General features: G+C 35.8%; 2 protein-coding genes across 2 annotated transcripts in view; one reads left to right on the forward strand and one right to left on the reverse strand.

Annotated features, from left to right (window-relative positions):
• LOC105166844 overlaps positions 1-10131 on the reverse strand; it is a gene marked incomplete in the record, with an annotated part of 10864 nt that extends 733 nt beyond the window's left edge. Inside the window, 13 exon segments of the mRNA XM_011086335.2 lie at positions 3-345; positions 425-862; positions 2034-2380; positions 2866-2990; positions 3137-3367; positions 3486-4155; positions 4259-4759; positions 4918-5387; positions 5475-5560; positions 6424-7278; positions 9106-9183; positions 9602-9714; positions 9952-10131. Of these exon segments, the coding sequence (XP_011084637.1) occupies positions 3-345; positions 425-862; positions 2034-2380; positions 2866-2990; positions 3137-3367; positions 3486-4155; positions 4259-4759; positions 4918-5387; positions 5475-5560; positions 6424-7278; positions 9106-9183; positions 9602-9670 (4213 nt within the window).
• On the forward strand, positions 15762-25921 carry LOC105166846 (alanine--tRNA ligase). The gene is given in 24 exon segments (XM_011086336.2): positions 15762-16170; positions 16426-16664; positions 16769-16830; positions 16832-16859; positions 17415-17561; positions 17642-17794; positions 18013-18142; positions 18476-18572; positions 18773-18893; positions 18976-19035; positions 19718-19768; positions 19844-19939; positions 20135-20236; positions 21908-22030; positions 22609-22752; positions 22859-22930; positions 23025-23100; positions 23173-23315; positions 23431-23539; positions 23615-23802; positions 23966-24055; positions 24442-24624; positions 24733-24912; positions 25570-25921. Coding segments are annotated over 24 exon segments (3039 nt in total). The 5' UTR covers positions 15762-15797; the 3' UTR covers positions 25642-25921.

Below are 26054 nucleotides of genomic sequence, written 5' to 3' on the forward strand. Positions count from 1 at the left end.
CTCATCATCTTCTGTCTTGCTCCTTGCCTCTTCCCGAATATGTTCCTCATTTACTGTCTGGTCCACTTTACTAACCAACACCGACCGGGTGCCCAAAGACAAGGGTTTTATATCAGCCCCTAGAGCAAGCTCAAGATTTGGTGCTCTATCATTAAGTCGATCTGGTTCTAACTGATGCATTTTCCAGGGCGTGGATCCATCAGCAGATTGTACGCCCTTCACAGGCTGTTCTATTGGGAAGAAACGTCTTTCAGCATGTTCATTAAATCCGGGTATGAGAGTCTCAACACAAACTTCCTGATGTCGATTATGCAGTGCGTAGGAGCCAGAAGGCACATGATTGATCTGTGACACAAAACCATACAAGAACTGTTTCAATTATCAAATTTATAAAAGCGAGTAAAATTAATCTGTCTCTACTCACTTTTTCAAGTACTCCACATGTCTCATTACGTGCGTCATCATTCCTAAGGGGCACTTTGCTAGTGCCAGCATAAAGCGTTCGAGGCACCACAGGCGATGCAGGATGCATACTGTCGTTGTTAAAAGGCCATCTCCTGTGCTCCACATTCAGGTCTCTGGTTTCCTGATGATCCTCCAAAGGAGTTTCTCCACCCGTGGATAGATCTCCAGCATCCACACTTAACTTCACTTGATTTTGATTACATATCTTACTACTCTTATCCAAAAGAGTTCCTTCACCTGTGCCTTCCTTAAGCTCACCCGCAACAGACTTGCTGGAATGATGCGATGACTGCTGTCTATCAAGTAGGCGAGTATCATGCATCATTTGTTCCCTTCCAGAACAACTAGAACTTCTAACAGGAAGGTGAGGACTGCAGCTGGAACTGATACCTCCTTCCTACAGGCAATAGTGTACATTTGAATTATCAGAATGCCATGGGATGCCAGCAGAATAACATCTTCAAAAAATTTCAGCTCAGCAGACAAGATCTTCATAAACATCAAGCTCGAGAAAGTAATTACTCCACAAACAGGAAAAGTGATAAACACAAATGCCTAAGACTTGAACTGGTAACACTTATGACAGACATGCATCAAGCTACCACAGTTTAAAGGCAGACAAGGTAACAGATACCATTTTAAAGAAACTAAGGCATAAAGCCCAATCCCTAGTCAAAAAACATCCAGAAACTTGCCATATCAATTCAGACTTCTGATACCACACTAATGATATCTGATAAACAGGATGCTGTTTTTTTTAGTAAGGACATCTACAAAAAAAAACAAAAATTTGAACAGCAGCATTTCAAACGGAAAAGAATGGCCAAAAGCCATCACTTATTGCACCATCCGAGAAGTTCAGGAAATCATGAAGAAAACCACGTAAGCCAAACTAAGAACTACTAGACTGCAAACTCTATTATTAATAAACGAAACAGGAACTTTTAACTGCAGATTCACATACTCTTATTGCAACAAACATTACAGCCATTCTTATGCAGACAGAGCATGAGGTGTGGCTTTTGTTCTCTACATGTTCAACCTGTAAGCAATTTATTCAAGCAGAAAAATAGAGAACCTAAAAAACTGAGCCATATGGATTATGCCGCTTAAACCCCAAATTCTTAATGTGCCAATGCTCACTCAAGAATGGCAATTAACTGAAATAAAGGGGTAATGCAAAAAAGACCCAAATAGACAAATAGAGATGAAAATAACACCAGGAGACAAAGGGATGAAGAAAATTTCCAGGTGAGATGATCTGATACCAATCTCCTTGATTCGGTACAGCATGAAATAAGTTAGTATTGCAGAAAGCCCAAAATGCAGGGGCAAGTAGAAATCTATAAAAAACTAAAACAAGCATCGCTGTTGCTTCACATCATTAAGTAGAATCACACTTGCAGACCCTATAAATTTCAGCACTCCCTTTGCATCACCAATTAGGATAAATTACACAAATGTGGGAAGATACACCTTTACAGAACTCTCACTTTAATCACACAAGCAATTTAGTACACCTAAACAAAAATATCCTCAAATGTATATGTGAAAGGAATGGGCAGTACCCGTTCTTGGCATTGTTTAGTGCTCTCACTTTCTCCTGCCACTGTGGAACTAGGATTCGGTCTATGATTCAGCGAATCCAAAGATGATACACTGGCAACAGCTCTAGAAGACAATAGATTCCGTAACTCTTCTGAAGCAGGCATGTCAAGCACGGGAGATGCATCTTCGCTCGCAAGTAAATCCTCAGTGATAGGTCCAAGTGAGCATCTATTCTCAGGCAAGGACATTATAGGTGGGGGTATATCCCGAGGAGCACAACATTGGTTTAAGGACTCGGGCATCTTTTGCAGGCAACTTTCCTTCTTTCCTCTAAAGACACCCCAAAGGAAGAATAACATATTCCAGCCTGCATGTAAATGACAAGATAAATGCATTGCATCATCGCTGGCAGCATGAAACAATACTAGAAGGCCTAAATTATAAACTATCAAATCACTTGAATATTCATCACGCATCAAATAGATAACCATTGGATAATCAAAGTTCAACCAGCATCTTTACCCAATTTTAGCAAGTAGCATAAATTTCTGTCTATGGCCATTTGAAAGGTGTTCCATGGTAGGCAGGCAGCCTAAATAGCTTTCGCTCTGTGTCGTTCACTTCTGACACGGTTCAAATGGATATACCAAAATTTTCAACTAGCTAACAACTTCAATTCACATCATAGTAAAGTGCTCGTAACAGGTACCTTATGAGAGCGTGAAGTTCAAGACCATTTGATTCAATAACAATGACAATATTCACATTCAAAAAGGGTCATCGTACAAGAAGAAATTGAGAGGTTTCAAACAGGGAAAAGGTCTGATTACTATATGACAAAACTCCACTTACGCTGGGATTTATCAGGAAGCTGATTGGAAGCAAATATGAGGAGCTCAACACCATTGACATTTCCTCTGAGAGCAAGGTCTTTCTTCATCATATTATCCAGCAAAACTTTATAAATCTTTTCATAGCTGTAGCATTAACAAGATGTCAACTCTTCAACAGAAGAAATAGCAATAGAAAACGAATAACTAAAAATTCATAGTAGTGATGGGGTGAAAAGTTTCATAAAATTACCTCTCAAGACATAGTGGAGTAAAAAGTTTCACAAAATTACCTCTCAAGATCTTTAGCGAAAAAGAACAGGGCTATATTATCTTCTCTAACACCACATTCCTGAAACTGTATTGGCCAAGTACTTTTGCGAGGCACTTCATAGAGGACAATTCTGCTTTTAAACTTGTTTACAGCCTTAATAACTTTCGGCGATGCAGATGTTGATAAATGAGCTTGGATTCCATCCCATGAATCAAAAGTTTCGTCACTTCGACAGATCTCAAAACTTCCCCTGCACATAAAGCAAATATGTAAGCATTACAAGTTTTAGAGACCAAATACAGCAGACTACCAAAATGGAGAAGCAGTAATAATTTTAAAATAAAATACTAGCGAAAATAAGTCCATACTGCCATATATGTTCGTGCTCTGGAATTGCTAAGTATTTCAAAAAGGCAGGCACTGCTGCTGGAGCATTACTGAACACATCCCTTGAGAAAGGGCCATTATGGACACCATCTCGTGCTCCAAAAGGAAGTCCCTCTACAGGAACCAGCAAGGACTGCTTCACACTACTGATAGTTTCCTGTTTAAGATGATCAGGGGTCGAATTCCGGGATACCTCAGACAGCTCTGCGTTGGAAGCCAATTTCTTGTTTCCAGCAGAACTTGAAATATGATCGTGATGAGAAGCTACTTCACAAGCCACACTTGAAATGGATGACTCATCAGATTGGCCGAGAGCTCTATGCTTTCGGTACACTCCTGGCTTTCTCAGAACAGCAGCCTCTATAGCTGCTTTAAGGTTATCACTTTCATCTCTTAAAGACTTTACAGATGATTGCCCAAAGCGGCTACTAGAATATTCCTTCATCCGCTCACCAGAACTTGTTAAATCCCCAGGCCTAGGTGATCCATCGGGTAGAACTTCACTAGCACTTAACGGTGGCCTGTCAGCAACAACAGAACTGGCAGCATCCTCCTTCAGGCTAGTCCGATTAGATTTTTGTTCAATATTATTAACTCCACCGGCAGAAGAAACCCCATGATTACCATACACTGATGGTCTCTTAAATTCACCTGCCCACGCACAAAAATAGAAGTTTTTGAAGCAACAATAATAACAGTTAAAACGACAAAATCTGTATCATGGACCAATATGGAACGCTGAATCCAACTGTACCTTGAGAGCTGGATAACTCTGCAGTCCTTCGAGCTGCAAGACCGGATGATCTTGTTAACGCTGCTGATCTACCATCAGTTTGTACAGGCTTCATGTCATGGTGGTTAGCAACGGTAGCAAGCGAAGAAGACTCTGCACGAGATGCTTGTTTTTTTTCAATTCTTGATGTAGAACTCATAGAAGTACCCATTATTGGATTAGCGGATGGAAGTTCAGCTTTGAATGAGTGATGGCGTTCAAATGGAGTCCTCTGTTTTGTACTTTTACTGTCTTGGCTGTGAGTTGGTCTAGGAGACAGCATCTTTAGTTTTGATTCAGACCGCATGGAGTTTGTACATTTAAATGACATAGATTTGCCTATCGCTCTGACAACACCCTCCTTAAGCCGAAAAGAGCCATGTTCCTTAGCTGATTTCTGCCTCTGAATAACAACTTGATCTACAAGCTTGACCTTTGGTTTTGAATTCAGAGAATTAAATGACTTTGACTTCGAGAAAGTACCTGCAGAATAGGAAGAATTTGTTGATAACTGCAACACAACCACTAAGATGTTTGTCAGGACAAAACCCAGATCAGTGCATACACTAACTTAAGAAGTCAGAAAAAATCTCCATCAATGTCGCATATAGTAAGACAATGTAAAAGGCACACAATATAACCTCGAGAAGTATTCACTCGTAGATTTGAAGCGGAGCTTGCTGATTCGGTCGTATCATTAACTGGAACTGTGTCTGAAGAAGAATGGTGCGAAGACTGCAGTCTACCCTTATCCGTGTACTTCAAAGAATTTTCACGGGAAAGCGCAGCTAGTTTGCTAGAACTAGAGGTCTTTGGTGACCTAACTGTTGGCTCAAGTGCTGGCTTCTTTGCTATAGAAGAAACTTCAGAATCAGCATCATCTCTATGCCTTTTACACGGAATTCTCATATAACCTTTTGTTCTGGGTCCCTCAACATCAGAACCATTTACATATTCACTACTTGCTTGACCAGAGGAGTTATTTTTCTCATTTTCATCCATTCCTCCATTCTTTTCTTGCCTTCCAACTCCCTCCTGATCCATAGTCTTGCATTCTTCACACAGCCATTCACCTTCAGGGACTTTTTCCATCATTTCCCGCATGCAATAACTGAGACAGAGAAGTGGTGGTCATCATTGTGGATCCAGATATATGCAAACTGCATGCACAACAACTCCAAAAAAATTTAAGGCTTACGTGTGTTCTGCCCCATCACTGCACCGACAACAGATAGCAAGCAAATCCTCCCTCCCTGCATCTCCACATATATCACAAACTTTCACCTTTCCAACAGAAGAAAAGCTTCAATCAGTACTTTGGTCACAAAAAAAATTGATTTAGAATGAGATGATCATTGAAGATAAAATAGCTTGCTTATTAACAACTATATATCTTCCAAGTTTAAAATCAACATCAACCCTTTCAAGAAGTACAATTACTTATAAAAATCAAATATCATCATAAATTTCTACATCTTCAAGGTCTAAGATCAACCTTTTCAAAATGTACAAGCATCATCATGTTTTGATAAATCATTCTAAAGCAACAAGCTGGTCAAAATATCACTTCAAATGAGGCTAGCAATATTATCAAAACAATTGCAACATCTAGATTCAGGTACAAACATCAAACCTAGAAATTTGGGATACATTTTTCTTGGAAATTAAGGAAATATTGAGACAAATCTTTTTTCATAATAAAATTCATAAGAAGTCTGAGGATAATTCAAATCAACTATATTCAATTCAGGATAGCAAATCGAAATGAACTTTAAATGATAAATCAGATATGTAATGAAAATGTGACAATTGTACCAAAACTATACTGTTTATGCGTTAAATGGTCTTTAAGTTCAAGAATCTACTGTTACTTGATTCAAATAAGACTGGGACGTATTTTTCTCTTTATCAGATATTCAAGGGGATGTCCATCACCAAAGAGAACATAAGAAACATACTTGAAATTCTTTTTCTCAATGAACTATCAAGATTACTGGAGAGATTTTCAAGAATATAAGCAATTTGTTACTGTGGTAGTGTAGTTAGAATTAGTATAAGAAAGACATACTGATTTACCAGATTCTAGAATTATATGAAATAGGATGCAGTAAAATTTTCCACCAGACAAGAAAGAATCAAATTCTTACATCATGCTCCACCATATCCGAGTCATCAGTCTCATCAACTGGATGAACTTCCACCTCCATCTCATCATCTTTTTTCACAGAATTAAGAACGGTAGGAGGAGGATCACCAGAAACAATATCAGATGCTACACCTCTAGGCAACGATGAATCCAAGTGTTCAGTTGAGCCCTCCAACGGTTCATCCTTTATATCAGACTGCTTATTATCCGTAACAGCCCTTGGTTTCGGTTCATGTGACAGGTATTTTTCATTTGAAGCTTGAGAAAAAGCATTCTGACCCTTCAGCAGGTCAGTAGCATCGTCAGTGTATTTTGAAAAAGGAACTCCCACAGAATCTGGATTTTGTGAATTTAGTCCAGTTTGTTGTGAGCTACTATGAAGCACCTTGTCAGAACTTTCTCCACTACATTTGTTCAGATTATTATATATCTTACTGTCCTCAGTATCAGATTTTTTATTTGCATGCTCATCAGTTCCACTGACACATGACAAGCAATCATCATGCCCTTCTGGAACTCTTCGACTCTCAGACTTTGAGTGCACCACACTGTCATCTGATGCAGATGCATGGGAAGTCCTCGAGGATGCCTTACCTACTGCATTCTCAGAGAAAGAATCAGAAGTTGAGTTCATGCCTGCCACAGCGCTCAGTACACTTAGTTGCCCAATTTCAGTATTCTCGGCACAGGTTTCTCCAGCAGATTCATCAGTCGATCCCAGAAGAACCTTATTGACATGAAAGCAAGATGAGCAAGGTGCAGAGCACACGTTACATGTCCCAGATTTCCCTGTATACTCAACCTTTTGGCTTCTATCACAACAACTACTGAAGCCCTTGCTATTTTCAGGTTTCACCTAACCAATAAAAGTAAATAATTAGTTGAATAATGCATAAAAAAAGAGGAGTAACTAGAGGCAGGAGTAACTAGAGGCTAATGACAATAGAATAAGTCTTTCATCAATTAGAGAAGTTAAGAAAAATAAAGCAAGCCACATATATAGAGTAGGCTCCGACAGGGCACACGCATTATAACCATCAGCTTTAGCTGAAGCGGTTGCTGGAAAGAATAAACAAGGTGCAGCATTTCATCAGCATCAAGTATAAAAAGAAAAAATAAGGCACTTAAACTGTATTTATCACCATCCAAAGACACGGATCAGAGAAGGCACAATCCCGTATGACAACTGAACTAATAGAATTATTCCCAAATTCACTTTACAAGATTGGGGAAACCAAATGAGCTCTCGCAAGTTGCAATGGTTAATACGACCTCTCACCAAATAATTCATTTAGCTATTCTCAGATAGTTGAGCATAATAATGAAATACATTAAGATCTCTAAACACCAGCATCCATATGATGATCTCTCAACAGATAGACGATCGAACGGATCATTAATATGGCTCATCCAGCAACTAAATGGTCTGCTCTAACCCAAAGAGGAAGGGATGAAACAATGTAAACAAAACCAAGTTAAGTATTATCCTCCTAATATCTTGTAAGACCTTTATCTGTTGCCCATTCTTCACCACATTGTGATCTCGTCAGCATGACTAGATAGAATCAGTTTCTCCAAAGTTGTCTATTTTACTCTACTGCATACCCTAATGCACTTACAATACCAAAAATGCAAGTTTGGCAGCAACACACTACCATGAAATTAGACCAATACTATTAGTAGCAGAAGCATGTACAATTTCATAATTTTCTTTTATAGCCATATTCTTGCGGACCAACGCTTGGTAACCACTTCTCTTCACTTCTTAACTCAAGATTTGAGACGCAAAAGAGAAACGAAGACATGATGACAAAAAATGACTACTTGTTTATCACATGGTATGTGGTACATGTCCAAAGGAACATAATGAATACTAGATTGCAATATATTGAAGTGTAAATAGTTAGCAGATAGACTCTTGTGTGATGACTTTTCCACGACAAATAACTGGTCAAGAGGTGTGCTACGAGAGTCCTAGTATCATGGTGACAATGGACCATTTTTACATAATCATTATTGGTGCTGCACACCTGTGCTCCTTAGACCATCAGGTACGAGTTTTGTAAAATGAAATGTATTATTACCTTCTTTCACAAAACAAATATAAATTCAAAACGAATAAGTGGTTTTTCAAAAACCTCCACTTGCATCAAGTAAAGTAGGAGTAAATTCGCACGGGATCTATGAAAATATCAATTGTGACAATGATCCTATGACATATCTTTGTTTCCAATGATGGGTCACCAGAAGGGAAGGCAACAGACATTGGAGAAGAACTATACAATTAACTTCATACAAAGATTGAAAAATTAAGACAGCAGGTTTTCATAATACACTGCTGGCCAATTTCCTATAATTCTAGAGACAATGAGAATATTCTTTCTTCTCATTTCCTCTTTTATATATCGGAATAAACCAAAGCAAGCTCGTTTTATTTATTCATAATAGAGCTGAAATAAACCAAAAAAAAAATTGCCTCCTCCCTATTATTTTCCCTCATCCGTCCAATGCCCCATGTTTCCCTCTTTCTAATCATCTAATTAGAATCAATCAATCTGAAAAGAAAAGGCTCCTTCTATTAATCAAAATGTATGAATGAGAAAGGTTAGCGAGCATGCGTAAAATAGAGTAAGAGGAAAAGAATAAGAAATAACAGCAGTGATTACCCGGATATTTATCTCACCATATGGGTCAACAAGTCACGATTTGCTTCATCAACTGGCCCTTGCATCCTAAAGTTTCCGCTCAATACTGGGGTAATCTGAGAAGCACAAAACAGTACAATAAAACACACAGAATCTTCAGAAGCTTGCACCATGTAACTCACACAACCCTAGAGTAACATTAACATAAATCCGCTAAAGCTCCCTCAGTATCACATAAGAGCTTCTATATTCATCAAATTTACAAAGATGCAAAATAGGTGACGCAAGCAACTGAAACATACATTTATAATTTACAGATAAATCCTCTAATCGACCTATTGCGGATGAAGGCATAGTATAAGTCTGCAAGTTCACCACTCTCAAAAATCAATTTCCCCAATAAAATCAATTAAGAACTGAAATTTAGACAAATAATCGAACATGCAGAAAACTGAAAAACATATTTAAAATCAATAAAAAGGGAGGAATCAACTGAACCCTAATAGAGTATGCTAAAACGGGGACCAAACACACCTGGGGCTTGGATAAAGTGGGAGTGACATCGCAGAGGTCTTGGAGGGTTCGCTCCCTGCGCTTATTCATGTGCTACTTGCCCGCCGGTCGATCAATCATTAATCTCCCAATTACTATTTAAAAACACAAAAACGAGAAAAACCATGTGTGAAGAAATAATCAAATGCAGAAAATGCAATTATTCCCCTCTATCACTATCTCCAGATTAATTACTCAAGGAATCAACACGGAAATTAGGATTCTAATTACAAAGCATGTACTGGATAAATCGGAAATTCATTCACTATACTACATATATATTAATTAATTACAAAAAGGATCTGAAGGGGGGAAAAATCCCCAGAAAAAACCTTGCAGAATTTAGGCGAGAAGGTTTTGGAGGAAATTAAGAAGACGAGGAAGGAGATGGGGAGAGTTTTGTATGTATGTATGTATAAGAGAGACCTGGCCCTGATGGTTTTTGCTGTGGGTGTTGAGTTTCAAGTTTTTCCTCTCTCTATATATATTTTCCTTTCTCTCTCTATACATACATAATACAGATATTACACTGTCTCTCCTTATATTTCCACCTCTCTTTCTCCTTCCCTTTTTTCTTCTTCTATTTATTATTTTTTCGGCCAAATTACGACCAGCTATTATGATATTTTTTATAATTATAAATATTTTTTAAAATTAAAAAACGTCTTACAAATACATTTTTATAATATCCCATTACAAAAGTATTTATAAAAAGTTATTGAATTTAAAAAATATTTATAATTTTTAAAATAATTAAAAAATTAAAATTATAATAAATTTCAGCAAAGCCCATTATAATTTATCTTATTACTTATTATTGTGATGTGAGAACGAGAAAAAAATACTATTTACCTAAATTAATTGTCAAGCCATTATTATATATAGTGAAAAATGCCTCTCAACATTTAATAATAACAAGGTATAACCCCATCGTCTTTTTCTTGATGTTTGATATGATTATATGTAAATTTTATATAGTGTAGAAACTAATGTATAGTATTCCTAAAATTATTTAAATCTAACAAATAAACTATTCGTCAGTTAAAATTTATCGAATTTATTGATATTAATTAAAAAAATTAATAAAAAATTCATATATACTTCCAATATATTTATTACTGACTTATTACAGATCAAATAAATATTTTTCTAATCAAATTACCCTTATAAAGGTAATATATATATATATTCACATGTATTAGCGTGTGAAAACGTATAAATATAATTTGGTTATAAAATATTTATTTGATAAGTAATAAATTAGTAATATGTTAGTCAATAGTACATATAATATTTTTTGTTGTTGTTGATATCGCAAAATTTTATTAATTTTGATTAATGAATTATTTATTTGTTAGACAATAATTTATTTTACGGGTGTTATATGTAATTTTCTAAATAATAAAGAATTTATATATAATTTTATCAAATTCTTGGGAAGAACAGTGTAATCCCTAATAATAATTGTATATAGTATCAATCCAACGCACCTTTAATATAAAACTGTATTTATTTATTTAATTAAAAAATGAAAAAAAAAAAGTTATTGTACATACGCTTTAACTGTGCTTCAGTAACGAATAGTATGGACATTTAGTAACGTATACTTTTTGGATAAAAAAGTTTTTGTTTCGTTGTTGTGTATATGGTATATATTGCACCTTTGAATTATAACTTAATGTACTTATTTATTTATCTTTTTACAAGAGATGCATATCAATTATAAACCAATGTGATATTAAAACATGATAAAAGATCAGTACAGATATTTATGTGGGACATGTGAGAAGTGAAAAATATGTGTAATTGATTTTTTCAAGAGAAAAAGAAGCAATTAAGTCGAACGTAAAGCAAATACGCACTTTTACCATTTCCTCTTAATTTTAATAATTAGGTTGTCATTAGTTTTTTTTTTATATATATACATAGTATGTAAATTATCGCCATTATTTATATTTAAATTCAATAAATAATTCAACATATCGATAATCTAAATAAATAATACAATAAAATAAGAAATTACTACAGAAGTAGACACACACCCGCATTTGTGCAATTTAAACCTACAATTTTATGATTATGATGCCTCATTCTTACAAATCGACTAATGCCTCGTTGACAGGATTATTATTAGTTTTTTAAATGAAAGCGATGGACTATTAGTTTTTGAGTGAATCAATTATAATCACAAAATTTTAAATATTTATACCTATCAACTATTTTAATAATTATATACTAAATATTAATATTAAGTAATTATATAAATTTAACAACTACGAATTAAAATGAAACAATATATATTATTAAAATTGAATAATATGTCACATATTAACGAGGGTGGAATCCTTGATTTTATTATAATGACATAATTATTCATTGATAGTAGGCGGGGGGGGGGGGGGGGAGGGGTCCGTAGCCGTAGGGGATGGGTAAGCTTTTTCGTGTCAGCTGCAAGATTGCGTGACTTGTGCAGCCCATCCCATGGACGACGTGTGGTGGCCGAGGCACGTGACTTGCCTCGCGTGCATCCTATTTATTGCCTGTCCAAACAATTGGAATATATTCTCATCTCTAAAGTAGGGAGGGGCATTATTGGTATTCACCACTTTATTTCTTTTAACTATTTTTATGTATCTCTCTCTCTCTCTCTCTACATATATATATCCAATACATCATATAATTATCTTATTTTATATATAATTTATTGAGTAAATAAAATTATATAAAAACATATATTTATCTGTACTCTTACACTAAAGGAGACTGGTCTTTTGGTATCGCACCTATTTCTGATCTGCATAATCACCTTTCAGTAGTTGTTTTTTCTTTCTTTTATACATTTTCAGTCATTTTTTTCTCACCATAATATATTACAACTATACTTATAATTTTTTTGTTTTCAATAGTTTTAAATAGTTATGGACACGTGTGAAGTATACCACAAACCAGTAATTCGTGTAATTAAGAACGGTACTATTCGCACGCAAAATGTATGCGCTAAAATAATCTTTTATAAAATCCAGTTATTATAATCTCCTCATATTTAATACATGATATAGATAATGGGCATGACTCGCTTAATCTATCTATACATATATAAAGGAATATTTTTTTTTTTATTTTTTGGTTTAATGCAATTTTTCTTTTTTGATATTTGCTCACCATAATATATTACAACTATACTTATAATTTTTTTGTTTTCAATAGTTTTAAATAGTTATGGACACGTGTGAAGTATACCACAAACCAGTAATTCGTGTAATTAAGAACGGTACTATTCGCACGCAAAATGTATGCGCTAAAATAATCTTTTATAAAATCCAGTTATTATAATCTCCTCATATTTAATACATGATATAGATAATGGGCATGACTCGCTTAATCTATCTATACATATATAAAGGAATATTTTTTTTTTTATTTTTGGATTTAACGCAATTTAGCTTATCTGATATTGCAAATAAGCAGATTAACTTTATATGAAAAAAAATAGCAATTTATCAAACACCCACACATATCAACTAATATTGAATAGCTGGTTATTGATTAATAATGCAATAAGTTAATAACTATTTTTTTAATTTAAGTTAGAACATCAGTATTAATTATTAATTATATTACCATATTTTAATTATTCAATTTTCCATGCATAGGGCTATTAAAAATCTTATTAGTTGTTCTCTTATTTCCAAAAAGTAAAAAAATTGAATGCCTTAAATGTAGCAATCAATAAATTAAGATTGAGTTTCATTCAAATTTATTAGGCTGTAAATAGCATATAATTAGGGTTTCAAATTCCTATGATTTTGCATCAAAATTGATAACCTTAATTAAATTTATTCGTTTATCTCACAATTTTTTAGAACCTTATATATGGGTTTTAAATTTTCTTACACTTTGTGTCAAGTTAAACTTTCATATTGCGACAGTTTAAACCTGTAAATACCTCAAAATTTGCTCTATTAATTCTTCTTGTTTAGGCTCGAAAAATATATAAATAATTAATTAACTTTATTTTATAATTAAAATGAAAAACTCTTCCGTGTGCGATTCTAGATGAGGCTCTTCTTCTCTTCTGTTCACTCTACATTGACACGATTCTCCACTAGAATGATAAAAGGTAGGCAAAGGGCACCGTGAGTTTTTGGCAATTTCACTTTTCGTCTTGTAACTGTAGGGTTGATATATTTTTCATCATTTATCTTTTTAATAAATATATTTGATCCAGTTTGTTTGGAATTTTTGACATATTTAATCATGTAAATATTGACTAAACAGATTTAGTCATGTATGTATTTTAATAAAACATATGCTTAATAATGACACTATTAGTCCTTTTGTTTCTGAAAAAGAAAAACGGTGGCCGAAAATAGTTTAGGGAAATGCATGCACAACTTGTTGGGTTTTCACTTAATGTTATTTCTCACAAGAAAAACACACACATTCTCAACATCCCAAACCCTAATTTTCTCCCAAAATTTTTAATTTCTTCTTACAAATCCTAATGTTTCTTCCAAATCCCTCTCTAATTCTACTCCTGAAATCCCCTAAAATTGTATGTTCGAAAACGCACAAATTATGCAAGGATATTTGAAATGACTTAGTTTTTTGTTTGATAATTGGTGATTTTCTCCTAAATCCCCTCCCTGATTATATTTTTGAAATCAGTTTTCTTATGTTGTTTTCACAAGATTGCCCACATTCGAACATATTGTGGACTTTTTTTTGTGTTTTTGTATCAGTAATCATTCGAGGAATTTGGAAAATCAGGGCGGGGTTTTGGGAATGCAAGGGAAAATTAGGGCAACCTCTGTTTGTGACTAATTGGGGATTTGGGATATGAAAATAATGTCATATGTAACACATGAAAACATGCGTCTTTTATCCGGTAACATATCTCACTTATCCTGACACAAAAGGATTAACAATGTCATACTTGTTAAACATAAATGACTAGTTCAGTTTTACTAAAAAATACATACATAACTAAATATGTTTAGTCAACAGATACAAAATTAAATATGTCAAAAGTTTCAAAATTTACAGGATTAAATGCGTTTTATTAAACATAAAGGATGAAAAATACAACAACCCTATAGTTACAGGACGCAAAGTAAAATTTTGTCTGAAAATTTTATCCCGTAAATTTATCCAAATGCAAATTGGACTTCATTGATTCCTTCTTCCGTCGCCTATAACAAAACAAACTTATCCATATTAAAAAACTCAATGTCATTCGTATGCACCAATGTTGCCAGTAAACAGTCCCTACTTTTTTAGGCATAATTCAATTGACGCATGTATCAAGCCTATCACAAATCTCATGCATGATGCCCTTGTGTATAATAATCGCACATAATTATTATCCTTTTATGAAAAATCAACCTAGGTATTGTTTCACGACAAATCACATACTCTTTCAAATAGCATTAATATATTGTATAATTCTATCCGCCTCTCACCTCTTGTAAGCTAGAAGCCTTTATCTTATACTCTCGTTTGCTTCGCCTTGGGCATAAACATCTAATGCTACTTCACACGCGCGCACACACACACATATATTATTAAAATAAACTATATTTGCATAAATAAATCAACATAAACGAATATCAAATAAAACAAAAATATAAACTATTGATTATTTGAGTAAAGTTATTAAGAAATTTTTATTGTGTTTCGTATACAATGTGGATTTGAAGTTATATTGTACAGTATTTTAAATTTTTAAATATTCTTTTTTTATATGTATTATCGTGGATTTTAAATAGGTTCAATATGAAATTATTCAAAAATATTTATTAAAGTTCTTATTTAAAATTTATATTCAAATATCACATAAAATCAACCCATGCTGTCAAAGATATAATGAAATAAGCCACATCCAAAATTAACCATAATTATATTTGAAAAATATTTTATAATTAATCTAAAGCGACGGTAATATTTTTCTTAAAAAATAATAAATCAAATATAATAATTAGTGGTGTAACTCGAATTTGGAAATATTTAATTTAAAATCCAACTTATTATTATTATTATTATTTATTTTATTTTATTAAATTTGGAAAAATAAAAATTGGTCAAATCTTGCCATAACACACAACACACACATATACATTATCATATGATATAATATAAAATATATAGAGATGCGTTGGTGGGGGAGGTTAGGGGATGGATGAGGGTTTACCACTTCAAAGGTAGCAGTTGGAGCATTTCCCTATTGGCGTTGCCGTTCCGCAGTCTACAAGTATCTCCTCCGCCGCCTCCACCTTCGTCTCCGCCTTATCGCTTCTTGGCGGTCGCCGAGCCGCTCCGGAGCTTTGCGCGTTTCCTGTCAGCTCATTTCCATAGTAGCAGCACTGATTCAATACAAGCATCAGCATCATTATCTCCGCCCTTCATGGGGTCTCAGCCGACTGAGTGCGAGTGGCCGGCCACCCGGGTTAGAGAAACCTTCATCAAGTTCTTCCAGGATAAAGCCCATGTTAATTGGAAATCAAGTCCCGTTGTTCCTTATAATGATCCCACTCTTCTCTTTGCCAATGCTGGTAACTCTCAGCCCCTCGTTTTCCCCCCTTTTTTGCAATTTGAAATTCATTATGCCTTTGTGTCTCTCCTTTTTATGGAAGAATTTCTCGGCTTGTGTACTTTGGTTCATATAGCTGGCTCGTCTAAATGGAATTCGTGAAATTTATATTAAGTTGAATTGGTGTGTCTGTTGCAGTTCTGAAAGGTTTTTGGTTTATTGATACGGGTTCTTGTTACTGATGTTCGCTATTTGATTGTGATGTGTATTTGGGCAGGTATGAACCAGTTCAAACCCATCTTCTTGGGCACTGCTGATCCGAACACTGAGCTGAGCAAACTCAGACGTGCTTGCAACACTCAGAAGTGTATTCGTGCTGGTGGCAAACACAACGATCTTGATGATGTGGGCAAGGACACTTACCATCACACCTTCTTTGAGATGCTTGGGAATTGGTCTTTTGGGGATTATTTCAAGAATGAGGCCATTCAATGGGCATGGGAGCTTCTTACTGAGGCAAGTTCCCTGATGCTTACTGTTTTCAGCCGAAATGCTGGGATGAAATATGATCTTCTTCCAATATTTTTTGGTTTACCTTATGTTTGTCTAACTCCTTCTAGGTCTACAAATTGCCAAGCGATCGGATTTATGCCACCTATTTTGGTGGTGATGAGAAACTTGGCCAATCGCGTCTTGCCTTTTGGCTGTAAAGTACGATCACTTTCATCTCCCACTCCTATCCCCACTGTGTGCTGTGTGTCTCTCTCTCTATGCATATATGTATACACACATAACATTTCAGCTACTCAATTATGGTCTGTGATCACAGCACCTGGATTATTTTAGTGGTGATCTGAATTAGATGAAGTTTTTTGGTGAAATCCGAGGTAGCATCTTGAATAAAGTGTAGGCATTTCATGGAGATGAACTTTTTGGGCGAAATTCTGGCTAAACAAGACACTTAAAAAGTAGTGGTTGGAGACAATGATCATGTCACAACCTGGACCATGTCATGAAGATAGGCAGTATATGAAAAGAATAAACAGAAAGACGGAAAATACTGTTTGCTGAATGGAGGCTTGTGAACTTTATATATATATATATATATTTGTATTCTTGTGCAAGGATTCATATGCTTATTTGTATGTTCAATAGCTCCGGTGGTTTCATTCAGTTTAGCGGGCAATCTAAAAGACATCTAATCCACGTCTTCTCCCCCCGCCCCCCTATATTCTTTGTTTATAATACTCATTATGTTTTGGACAGGACAATTTTTGGGAGATGGGAGATACTGGACCTTGTGGACCCTGCACTGAAATTCATTTTGATAGAATTGGTGGTCGTGATGTTGCATCCCGTGTGAACAATGATGATCCTACAGTGATCGAGATATGGAATCTTGTGTTTATCCAGGTAAATGCTTCATTCTTGTGCTGTCATATGTCCTATAAGTTGCTTATGGTGTCAATTGCTGAATTGTCTGGTTGTCACAGTTTAACAGGGAATCCGATGGCTCATTAAAATCTCTACCTGCAAAGCATGTCGACACTGGAATGGGTTTTGAGAGATTAACTTCTATTCTTCAGAATAAGATGAGCAATTATGATACTGATGTATTCATGCCCATATTCGAGGCAATACAACTGGTATGTCAGGATTAATTGGATTTTGGATAAACTAGATTGCTTTCAGGCTTAATAATTGTTTTAAGAACAAAAGAAATTTTGTGCCTTTCAATGCTATGGATATATAACCTGTTTTGACGAAATTAGAAAATCGGAAAACATTCTAAAAGCATCCATAATTTTGGTTCTGGTTTCTACAAAGGTGTTTATGTTCTCTGAGTAGGTTTTGGTCTTTGTAGGCAACTAAAGCCCGGCCATACTCAGGCAAAGTTGGATCTGACGACGTGGACAAAGTTGACATGGCTTACAGGGTTGTAGCTGACCACATTAGAACAATTTCATTTGCGATTGCTGATGGTTCTTGCCCAGGTGAGTTACTGTTGTTACTGTGATCAATTCAATGCACGTAATTCTACAGATGTCACTTATAATATGCAAAATGTGTAGAGCCGACTATACTGTATTTGATAGTGCTGTAAAGCTTCTTGTTGTAGTCATTCAATCAATGGTATGTCTGAGACTCTCAGTTTGAGTTTTTTGTTCTTCCTTATACAATCCAATCTTGGAGTTCAACTAGTTGCATGTCGCATACAGCAGCTTTCTTTTGTTTCACGTGATGCATCTCCCTATCCGTCTCTTGCATACATGAATGAGGTTTGTGTACCTTCTTTTGGATTTTGATGTATATATGATAATTTGCAGGTAATGAGGGGCGTGAGTATGTGTTGAGGCGCATTCTTCGCCGGGCTGTGAGATATGGTACTGAAGTCCTAAAGGCACCGCAAGGCTTCTTCAGTGGGTATGATTGTTAACTTATATACTTTCCTATGATTTGTCACTGTACTGTACTTGTCCACTAAACAATTACTTTGCTTGATTTGCACTGTTTTCTTTCCTGCTCCATTGTAGCATAATTCTGGGCTTGTTATCTTTTTGTTAAAAAATAGAGGATTAATTTTGTCTACTGTCTTTTAAATGATAATAATATTCTGTAAACAGGCTGGTAGAAGTTGTGGTGGAGGTCATGGGTGATGTTTTTCCTGAGCTAAAAGAACATGATGTAAAGATCAGGGAGATTATTGCTGATGAAGAGGCCAGCTTTGGCAGGACATTGACTAAAGTATGTGGACATCACCCTTTTGATGTAGAATTAATCCCTATTCAGAAAATAAAGAACCTGATAAATTGGTGTTCTCCTTCAGGGAATTGAGAAATTCAAGAAGGCTGCTCAAGAGGTCCAAGGGGGGATTCTTAGTGGACAGGCAAGTGGTTAGCTAGTTTCTGTTGTCTTCAGCTTTATTATATTGCAAAATATGTGATGCTTTTTTTCTGTTGTCTGTTGTGAATGCTAAACATTATATGTTTCAAGCATATTATTATTCATTTCCATAGATTTTCAATTGTCAATTATCAATTGCACAGTTTAGCCACCCTAAAGTCTTAAGACTGAATCAAGAATTTTTTATTGTTTAGTTGCCTGTGGAAACAAGTCAAAGCATGCTGCTTTAGACTTTATGACCTAATTCAGTAATAAGAGGATCTTTATAGCAACTTGATGGATAGGGCCGACCAATAATATTTAGTTATATGTTGTAAAGCCTAGCATGGAAGCCCCATTTCACCCTGAGAGCAATCTATCCAGAGCAGCTTGATGCAAGGAAAAGAATCACTTGTAACGAGTAATAAGAAACTCAATATTAAAAAGAGAACTCTTTGCTTTGCTTGTTCTCTATCGAGCAACATAACTTTCATGTATGACACCCAATTCTATACCCATCCTGCCATCTCACCATATGAACTGAATTTTAGTTGAAAAGGTAGAACTGTTGCAAAATTGTGAAATCCTGCAATAATTACTTCGTAATCTACTGAGCCTTGAATTCTTTGGTCGCATCAAGCCCCACCGATATTTAGCCTCTTATTGCAATTTCCCACTTTTTTCAGGATGCATTTGAATTGTGGGACACCTATGGATTTCCTTTGGATCTAACTCAGGTGACTGTAACCATCTTTTTGCATGAAATGTAATTTTTTTGTTCTTAATGTTCACTAACTACTTATGTGAATCAGCTGATGGCGGAAGAAAGAGGCTTGTCTGTTGATGTTGAAGGCTTCAACGTAGCAATGGATAAAGCCAGGGAAAGATCAAGGAATGCTCAGAATAAGGTGATGAGATGTGTGGTTATATGGATGTAAATAGACTTAAAATATTTCCCCTGTTCAGACTTCAGAGTGTTTAATCCTTGACATTGATGCATGAAGAATAATTTTAATATATGCTATTCAAACTTTAGATGCTTTTTTTTTTCCTGTGAATATGGTTATGCTAAAGTCTTGGAGTTTCCAATGTAAATTACGTAGCAAGCTGGTGGTACTATTGGCATGGATGCTGATGCTACAGCCTCATTGCACAAGAAAGGGGTTGCTGCCACAGATGACTCCTTCAAATTTACTTGGTTTCAGGTTTGTATTTTGGTGGACATATCTCTATGAGGTTATCTTTTTGTTATATATCTGGGATGTGTTTTTGTCATTTATCTTGGATGAGCGTGAAGTAAGAAACCAATCTCATTGACCTTAGTCAATGTGATACAAAAATCCTCAGTCGGACCCAGGTGCTCATCATACTAATAAGGCTTGTTTTATGATTTTGGTTTGAGCCCATAAATGTTGTTTTCTCTTCCTCCCATATAATCCCATCGCCTTGTGTGTTTTTCTCTTTTGTCTTGTTTTTCGGAGATGATCCTGTTCTTTGTTCTGCCTATGTTCTTGATTATGCAAAATAATATGCAAGTTACATGCATCTGATGAATCTGAGGGTTGATTAAATAGAGGCCACACCTTTTGGTTTTCTGCAATACCTATGCAGGTTTGTGCCTAGGCTGTTGGAGTCTTGTTGGAGGATAGTATAATGCAATGAAACCTTTCCCCATTTGTTGCTTATATGGTTGCTTTTCTTGCATTCCGCTATTTTGTGGGCCACAGAGACATTTAATCACAAATTCCTAAATTCTTTGTAACAGATTTCCTCTCCTGATTTTTGATTGGCTGACCTCTAGTAAACAATTGGGGATTGCTCTATCAAATTTCCTGAACATATCAGTTGTTTGTATGATAGAATATATGTTTGATTGAAATTGCAAAGTATTATTAAAAAAATTGAAATAGAAAAAGCAGGTTTTATTGGAACTGTTCAAAATTCGTTCTTTATTTGGGATTTGAGATGGCTTTTGAATTACTTTATTTTTCTGTTTTCATTCTTCCTCTTCTTGGCTTTTGCAATCTGTCACTGTTTGGAAGTACCCTGAATTGCTGAAAGCCTATATTATATAGCTGGCATATATAACTTGAAAATAACGGGTTTATTATGGAGTTACTCTACATGTGGCCAATGACTATTAGAAATTGAATCAGACTGATTATATGACAGCAAGCGTACCACAGCATTATATAATAAACAGATACCTAAGATAGCTCGCAGGAGGTGGAAAGAACACTCTGGTGTAAGCCTCTTTTGAAGCTTTTGTTAGGTCCGCATAGGATACATCCATGTTCTTCTTCTTTATCATCTGGCAGCCTGTTGTCTTTTTAACTTCTTCCTATGCCCTAATCACCTGCTATATCTCTTGATTAACAAGCTCGGTTAAGGCTGCATCATGTAAGTTTGTGTGATCCACAAACTCAGTTGTCTTTGTTGATAAAGCTTTAACAGGCTTGAAATCGGAATAGGTGTTTTTAATACAACATATCTAGTTGCATGTCTTCAAGCCTGGTTCTGTATAGCATATTAACTATTGTTTTAATTATGTATGCGGTTTTTTATTGTTTTGCTGTGAGGTTGGATTTGTTCTCCTGGAAATGGATTCCTCGTCATCTCCTCTCGCTATCTCTCACTCTCTATTCTCTTTAGTGCTGCCGTTTGGTGTTTTGGTTAGAACATGGGTATTCAGATGGTGGATTTTGGTTAAGCTTGCACTCATGCGTAGATATACATGTCTTTATGCATGCATGAAAATGTAACTGTGTTTTGCTAGATCTTTTTATATCTAAATTGGATATTTCCTTGTTATATCAGACATAAAATTGATTATCAGAAGAAGCTTGATGATGCTTTCATTCTTGTGATGATACTAGGATCATACAAGCGTGATAAAAGCTGTTTACACAGGAAGCGAATTCCTCGAAAGTCTTGCTCCCGGTGAAGAAGTTGGCATAATCCTTGAAACTACTAGCTTTTATGCCGAGCAAGGTGGTCAGGTAGCCATGTGCACCGATATCTATCTGAAATGCATTCACTGGTTGTCATAAATGCTATGTATTTAGTTTCTGTCTTCTACTTAACTCATCATTGCGGTTGATGAACTAAATGAGGTAATTGGCTGAGACACATAAGTTGGCCTCAAAATATTCTATTACTACTCAATATAATTTCTAGGAGGAAGAATCAAGTGAAAGAAAATGTGAGTTGTTGGAGCTGGTTACCCTAAGATTGGTTTATTATTCATTGTGACTTGAAGTGGGTTTGGAAGATCCATTGTTGTAGAGGTTTTTGCTATCTTTGCTATAGCTGTGCAACTGTTATCCAAGAGTTAGACTGCTAATATGTGGGGTGTGTAAGCTGAGCACCAATTGTACCAAACATTCTTGATTCTTGGTGCGCTCTTCCAAGTTATGGTAGTTTTAATAGATTATTTCTGTTGCATATGAATCTTAGTGAATTTTTCTCCATGTATGGGAAGGAATAGTTTATGTTCTACTATATTCCATATTTTAGCTTGTGTAAATGTCAAAGCTCTTCCGCCTGCTAGATTGACTCACATTATTTTGGCTTGTAGATATATGACACTGGATCTATTGAAGGCCGCTATGGAGTTTTTGAAGTGAGTAATGTTCAGATCTATGGTGGATTTGTTCTCCATATTGGTTCTTTTACTGGAAAGACTGGCAGACTGTTTGTTGGCGATAAAGTGATTTGTAAGGTGATAGCTTATCTCGTGCTTGCATATATCTGCCCAATCAGTCGGTATTCAGTGTTAGTTGCTGTTTGCTGTCTCAGTAAGTAGTTCTGTTATTGTGTCTGAGCAGGTCGACTATGATAGACGGAAGCTGATTGCTCCTAATCATACCTGCACACACATGTTAAATTTTGCTCTAAGGGTAATGCTCGTAAACAGAATACTGTAAGCTCCCAGTCTTGTAGAATTTTTGTATTTTTAAAGTTTAACCTTAAAATGTATTGGAAAAAGTGCAGGAGGTCCTTGGTAATCATGTTGACCAGAAAGGTTCCATTGTTCTTCCTGAAAAATTGAGATATGACTTTTCTCATGGTGAGATGATTGTTGATTGTTGGGCATACAGCATACTCATGAGAAACTAATAAATCTTGGAATTTTAAACAGGGAAGCCTGTCAAGCCTGAGGAGCTAAGGAAAATTGAATCAATTGTAAATGAACAAATTCGGGCGGAACTGGATGTCTTCTCAAAGGAGACCAGGCTGGGTGATGCAAAGCGTATCAATGGTCTAAGAGCTGTTTTCGGGGAGGTTAGCTTCTAGAAGTTATTATGCATTTAATGTGTAGCCGTACCTTAGAAAATTTTGCGGGATTTTTCTACTGTCTGCAAGTCTTTACATCCATCGCTTGTCTCGGTTTACATAGGTATATCCTGACCCTGTTCGGGTTGTGTCAATCGGTCGCAAAGTGGAGGATTTACTTGAAGATCCTGAAAATGAAGAATGGCTATCAATCTCTGCTGAGCTCTGTGGGGGTAAATATCATGGAAATCAATTGCTTCCTGGGGGACTGTTTATCTTGGGGTAACAAAGTCATTGTGCTTATTCAGGAACACATATCTCAAATACAAGGGAAGCCAAAGCCTTTGCGCTCTTGTCAGAGGAAGGAATTGCTAAAGGGATCCGTAGAGTTACTGCAGTGACGACGGATTGTGCTTTCAAAGCCTTGGACCTGGCCTCCTTACTTGAGCAAGAAGTAAATGAAGCATCTAATGCTGAAGGAAGCGTTCTTGAGCAGGTGTTTGTTTTTTCAGATTTGAAATTTTTGTAAACTGCTGTCTGTTGGTAGGACTAAATGTTGATGACTGCTCCCTTTCCTTTTATGTATTTGGGTATAAAATATGTGTTGATATCTTGTGCCCCCAAATATAATAAGCTACATTTGCCTTCACTGGTTTCAGAAAGTTACTTCTTTAAATAGTCGTATTGAAGGAGCAGCTATCCCTTCTGCAAAGAAAGCCGATCTGAAGGCCAAAATCTCTGTGCTTCAGGTACTCTTTTACTGCTTGTATGATTCCGTCCAGAAGTTTAATAGAGATTTTATGTACTATGGCTCGGCCGAGAAATTAGTTATACATGGATCTACTCGAGATCTGTGAAATTGTATATTATGATTAAAAGTGCTCGACTCTATGTGGATATCCCTTCTACAGAATTGGAACATTTTAGTCAAATGTTCTGAAAGTGTTCCACATATACGAAGATATGAATGCATTTCATTCTCAAGATATAATGGCCACCATACCTCAAGACGGTGGAAGTTGGAACCAAAGATAGATCTTGTTAATTTGGGCCCTGGGAAATTCTTTATTGCATCTTGATTTGCATACTGTCGAGCAAATAATATTTGTTCTTTCTCTTACATTGTTTCTGTCAGAGCCAAGTGATAAAAGCCAAAAAGAAGATTGCTGAAGAGCATATGAAGAAAGCTACAGAAGTTGCTCTCCAAATGGCCGAAGGTGCTTCCTCAAATGGAAAGGCTTACTGTATTTCACTTGTTGATGTTGGTGGAGATACTGCTGCCATCCGGGAGGCAGTTGTCAAAGTCATGGAGCAGAAGGTTTTCAGTCACTTCCTACTCTATAATTATTAGCTTCTTCGCACTAGTGTTGCAACAAGTTTTCTGAAACTGCCTTAATTATGTTTGATTGCTTTGCTTGAAAAATAGGGGATGGCAGTTATGGTCATTAGCAAAGATGACCAAGTGAACAAGGCTTTTATATGTGCTGGTGTACCAGAGAAAGATGGCAAGTACAAGCAACTAAATGTAACAGAATGGTTGAAAAAAGTTCTGGAGTTGATTAGTGGAAAGGGTGGTGGAGGAAAAGGGGGTCTTGCTCAGGGCCAGGTGAGCAACTGCCACTTCAATTTCCTGTTAAATACGAATCTGTGTTATCACTTATCAAGGGAATGTGTTCTTTGCATCAAATAACCAAGAGTACACTGCCCCAATAGTAATCATGCTATTGAATAAGCTGAGTGATTAGATGAAGTGGTCAAGATTGTTACGGTAAAAGGATCTGGTTGGATTCAATACCCAAAGAGTTCACATTCGTTTCCTTGAGAGTGAGTCATATCTATTAGGTGCTTTTGCATCTTTTTGCAGTTCAGCTGTGAAAGGGATTATGAAAAAGAAAAGATTAAAATAGTTGACAATATCTGGATATTCAAATTTTGAACCTTTAGCGGGTCTGATTATTCAGTTGCATTCTTGTGCAATTTTGCTGTGGAAATTATTCAGGAAGCGATTTAAGAAATATCAGCTACAGCACGAAAGTTGACAATATTAAATGTTCCAAGTGTAGTGCTTTTAGGGGCTAGCCATGATACGTCGGTTTATATAAGTACTGAGAGGCCTCTCATTTTTCTGTACATGTCCCTTTGTGTCCACGCATATAGCTATGGCAGTTCATGCTTGCAGCATCTTATGAATTGTTAGAGTAGGATGCTCTGCTTTGCAGTTTTTGCTTCTCATAGGAAGTTGCTAACATTTTCCCTCTTCCAGGGAAGTGATGTGTCTCGTGTTGAAGCTGCAATGGAAGTAGCTGAATCCTTTGCAGCAATGAAGTTGACTTGATGGAAAGGATCGATGAATCGGATGAAATATTGGTGTCCATGAAGTAATTTATTTCTATTTATATGAAATTCTATCAATGAATTGACTGTGGTATGCTTAAATGAAATTTCTCAGAACATAGGAGGAAATTTACATGAAAGAGACGGATCATAGCAAGATGACCATTTCAATTGCCATTTTCTTGTTTAATCCTTTGTATACGCAGTAATGCTATCAATCTCAACAGCTGAACTAATGTAAATGGATATTATTGTGATCAGACATGGTTGCCTTTGAGATCTCTGTTACTCTTTCGTATCTGCTTTTAAAGGGGGTTGCTCAAATTGTTTGGCATTTGGATGGGGTTCTTAGGCAAGCTAATTACTTCCTTCATGGTAACAAATAATTACATGCTATGCTATGTTTGGATCATA

This window comes from Sesamum indicum, linkage group LG7 (assembly GCF_000512975.1).
Source record: "Sesamum indicum cultivar Zhongzhi No. 13 linkage group LG7, S_indicum_v1.0, whole genome shotgun sequence".
NCBI lineage: Eukaryota > Viridiplantae > Streptophyta > Magnoliopsida > Lamiales > Pedaliaceae > Sesamum > Sesamum indicum.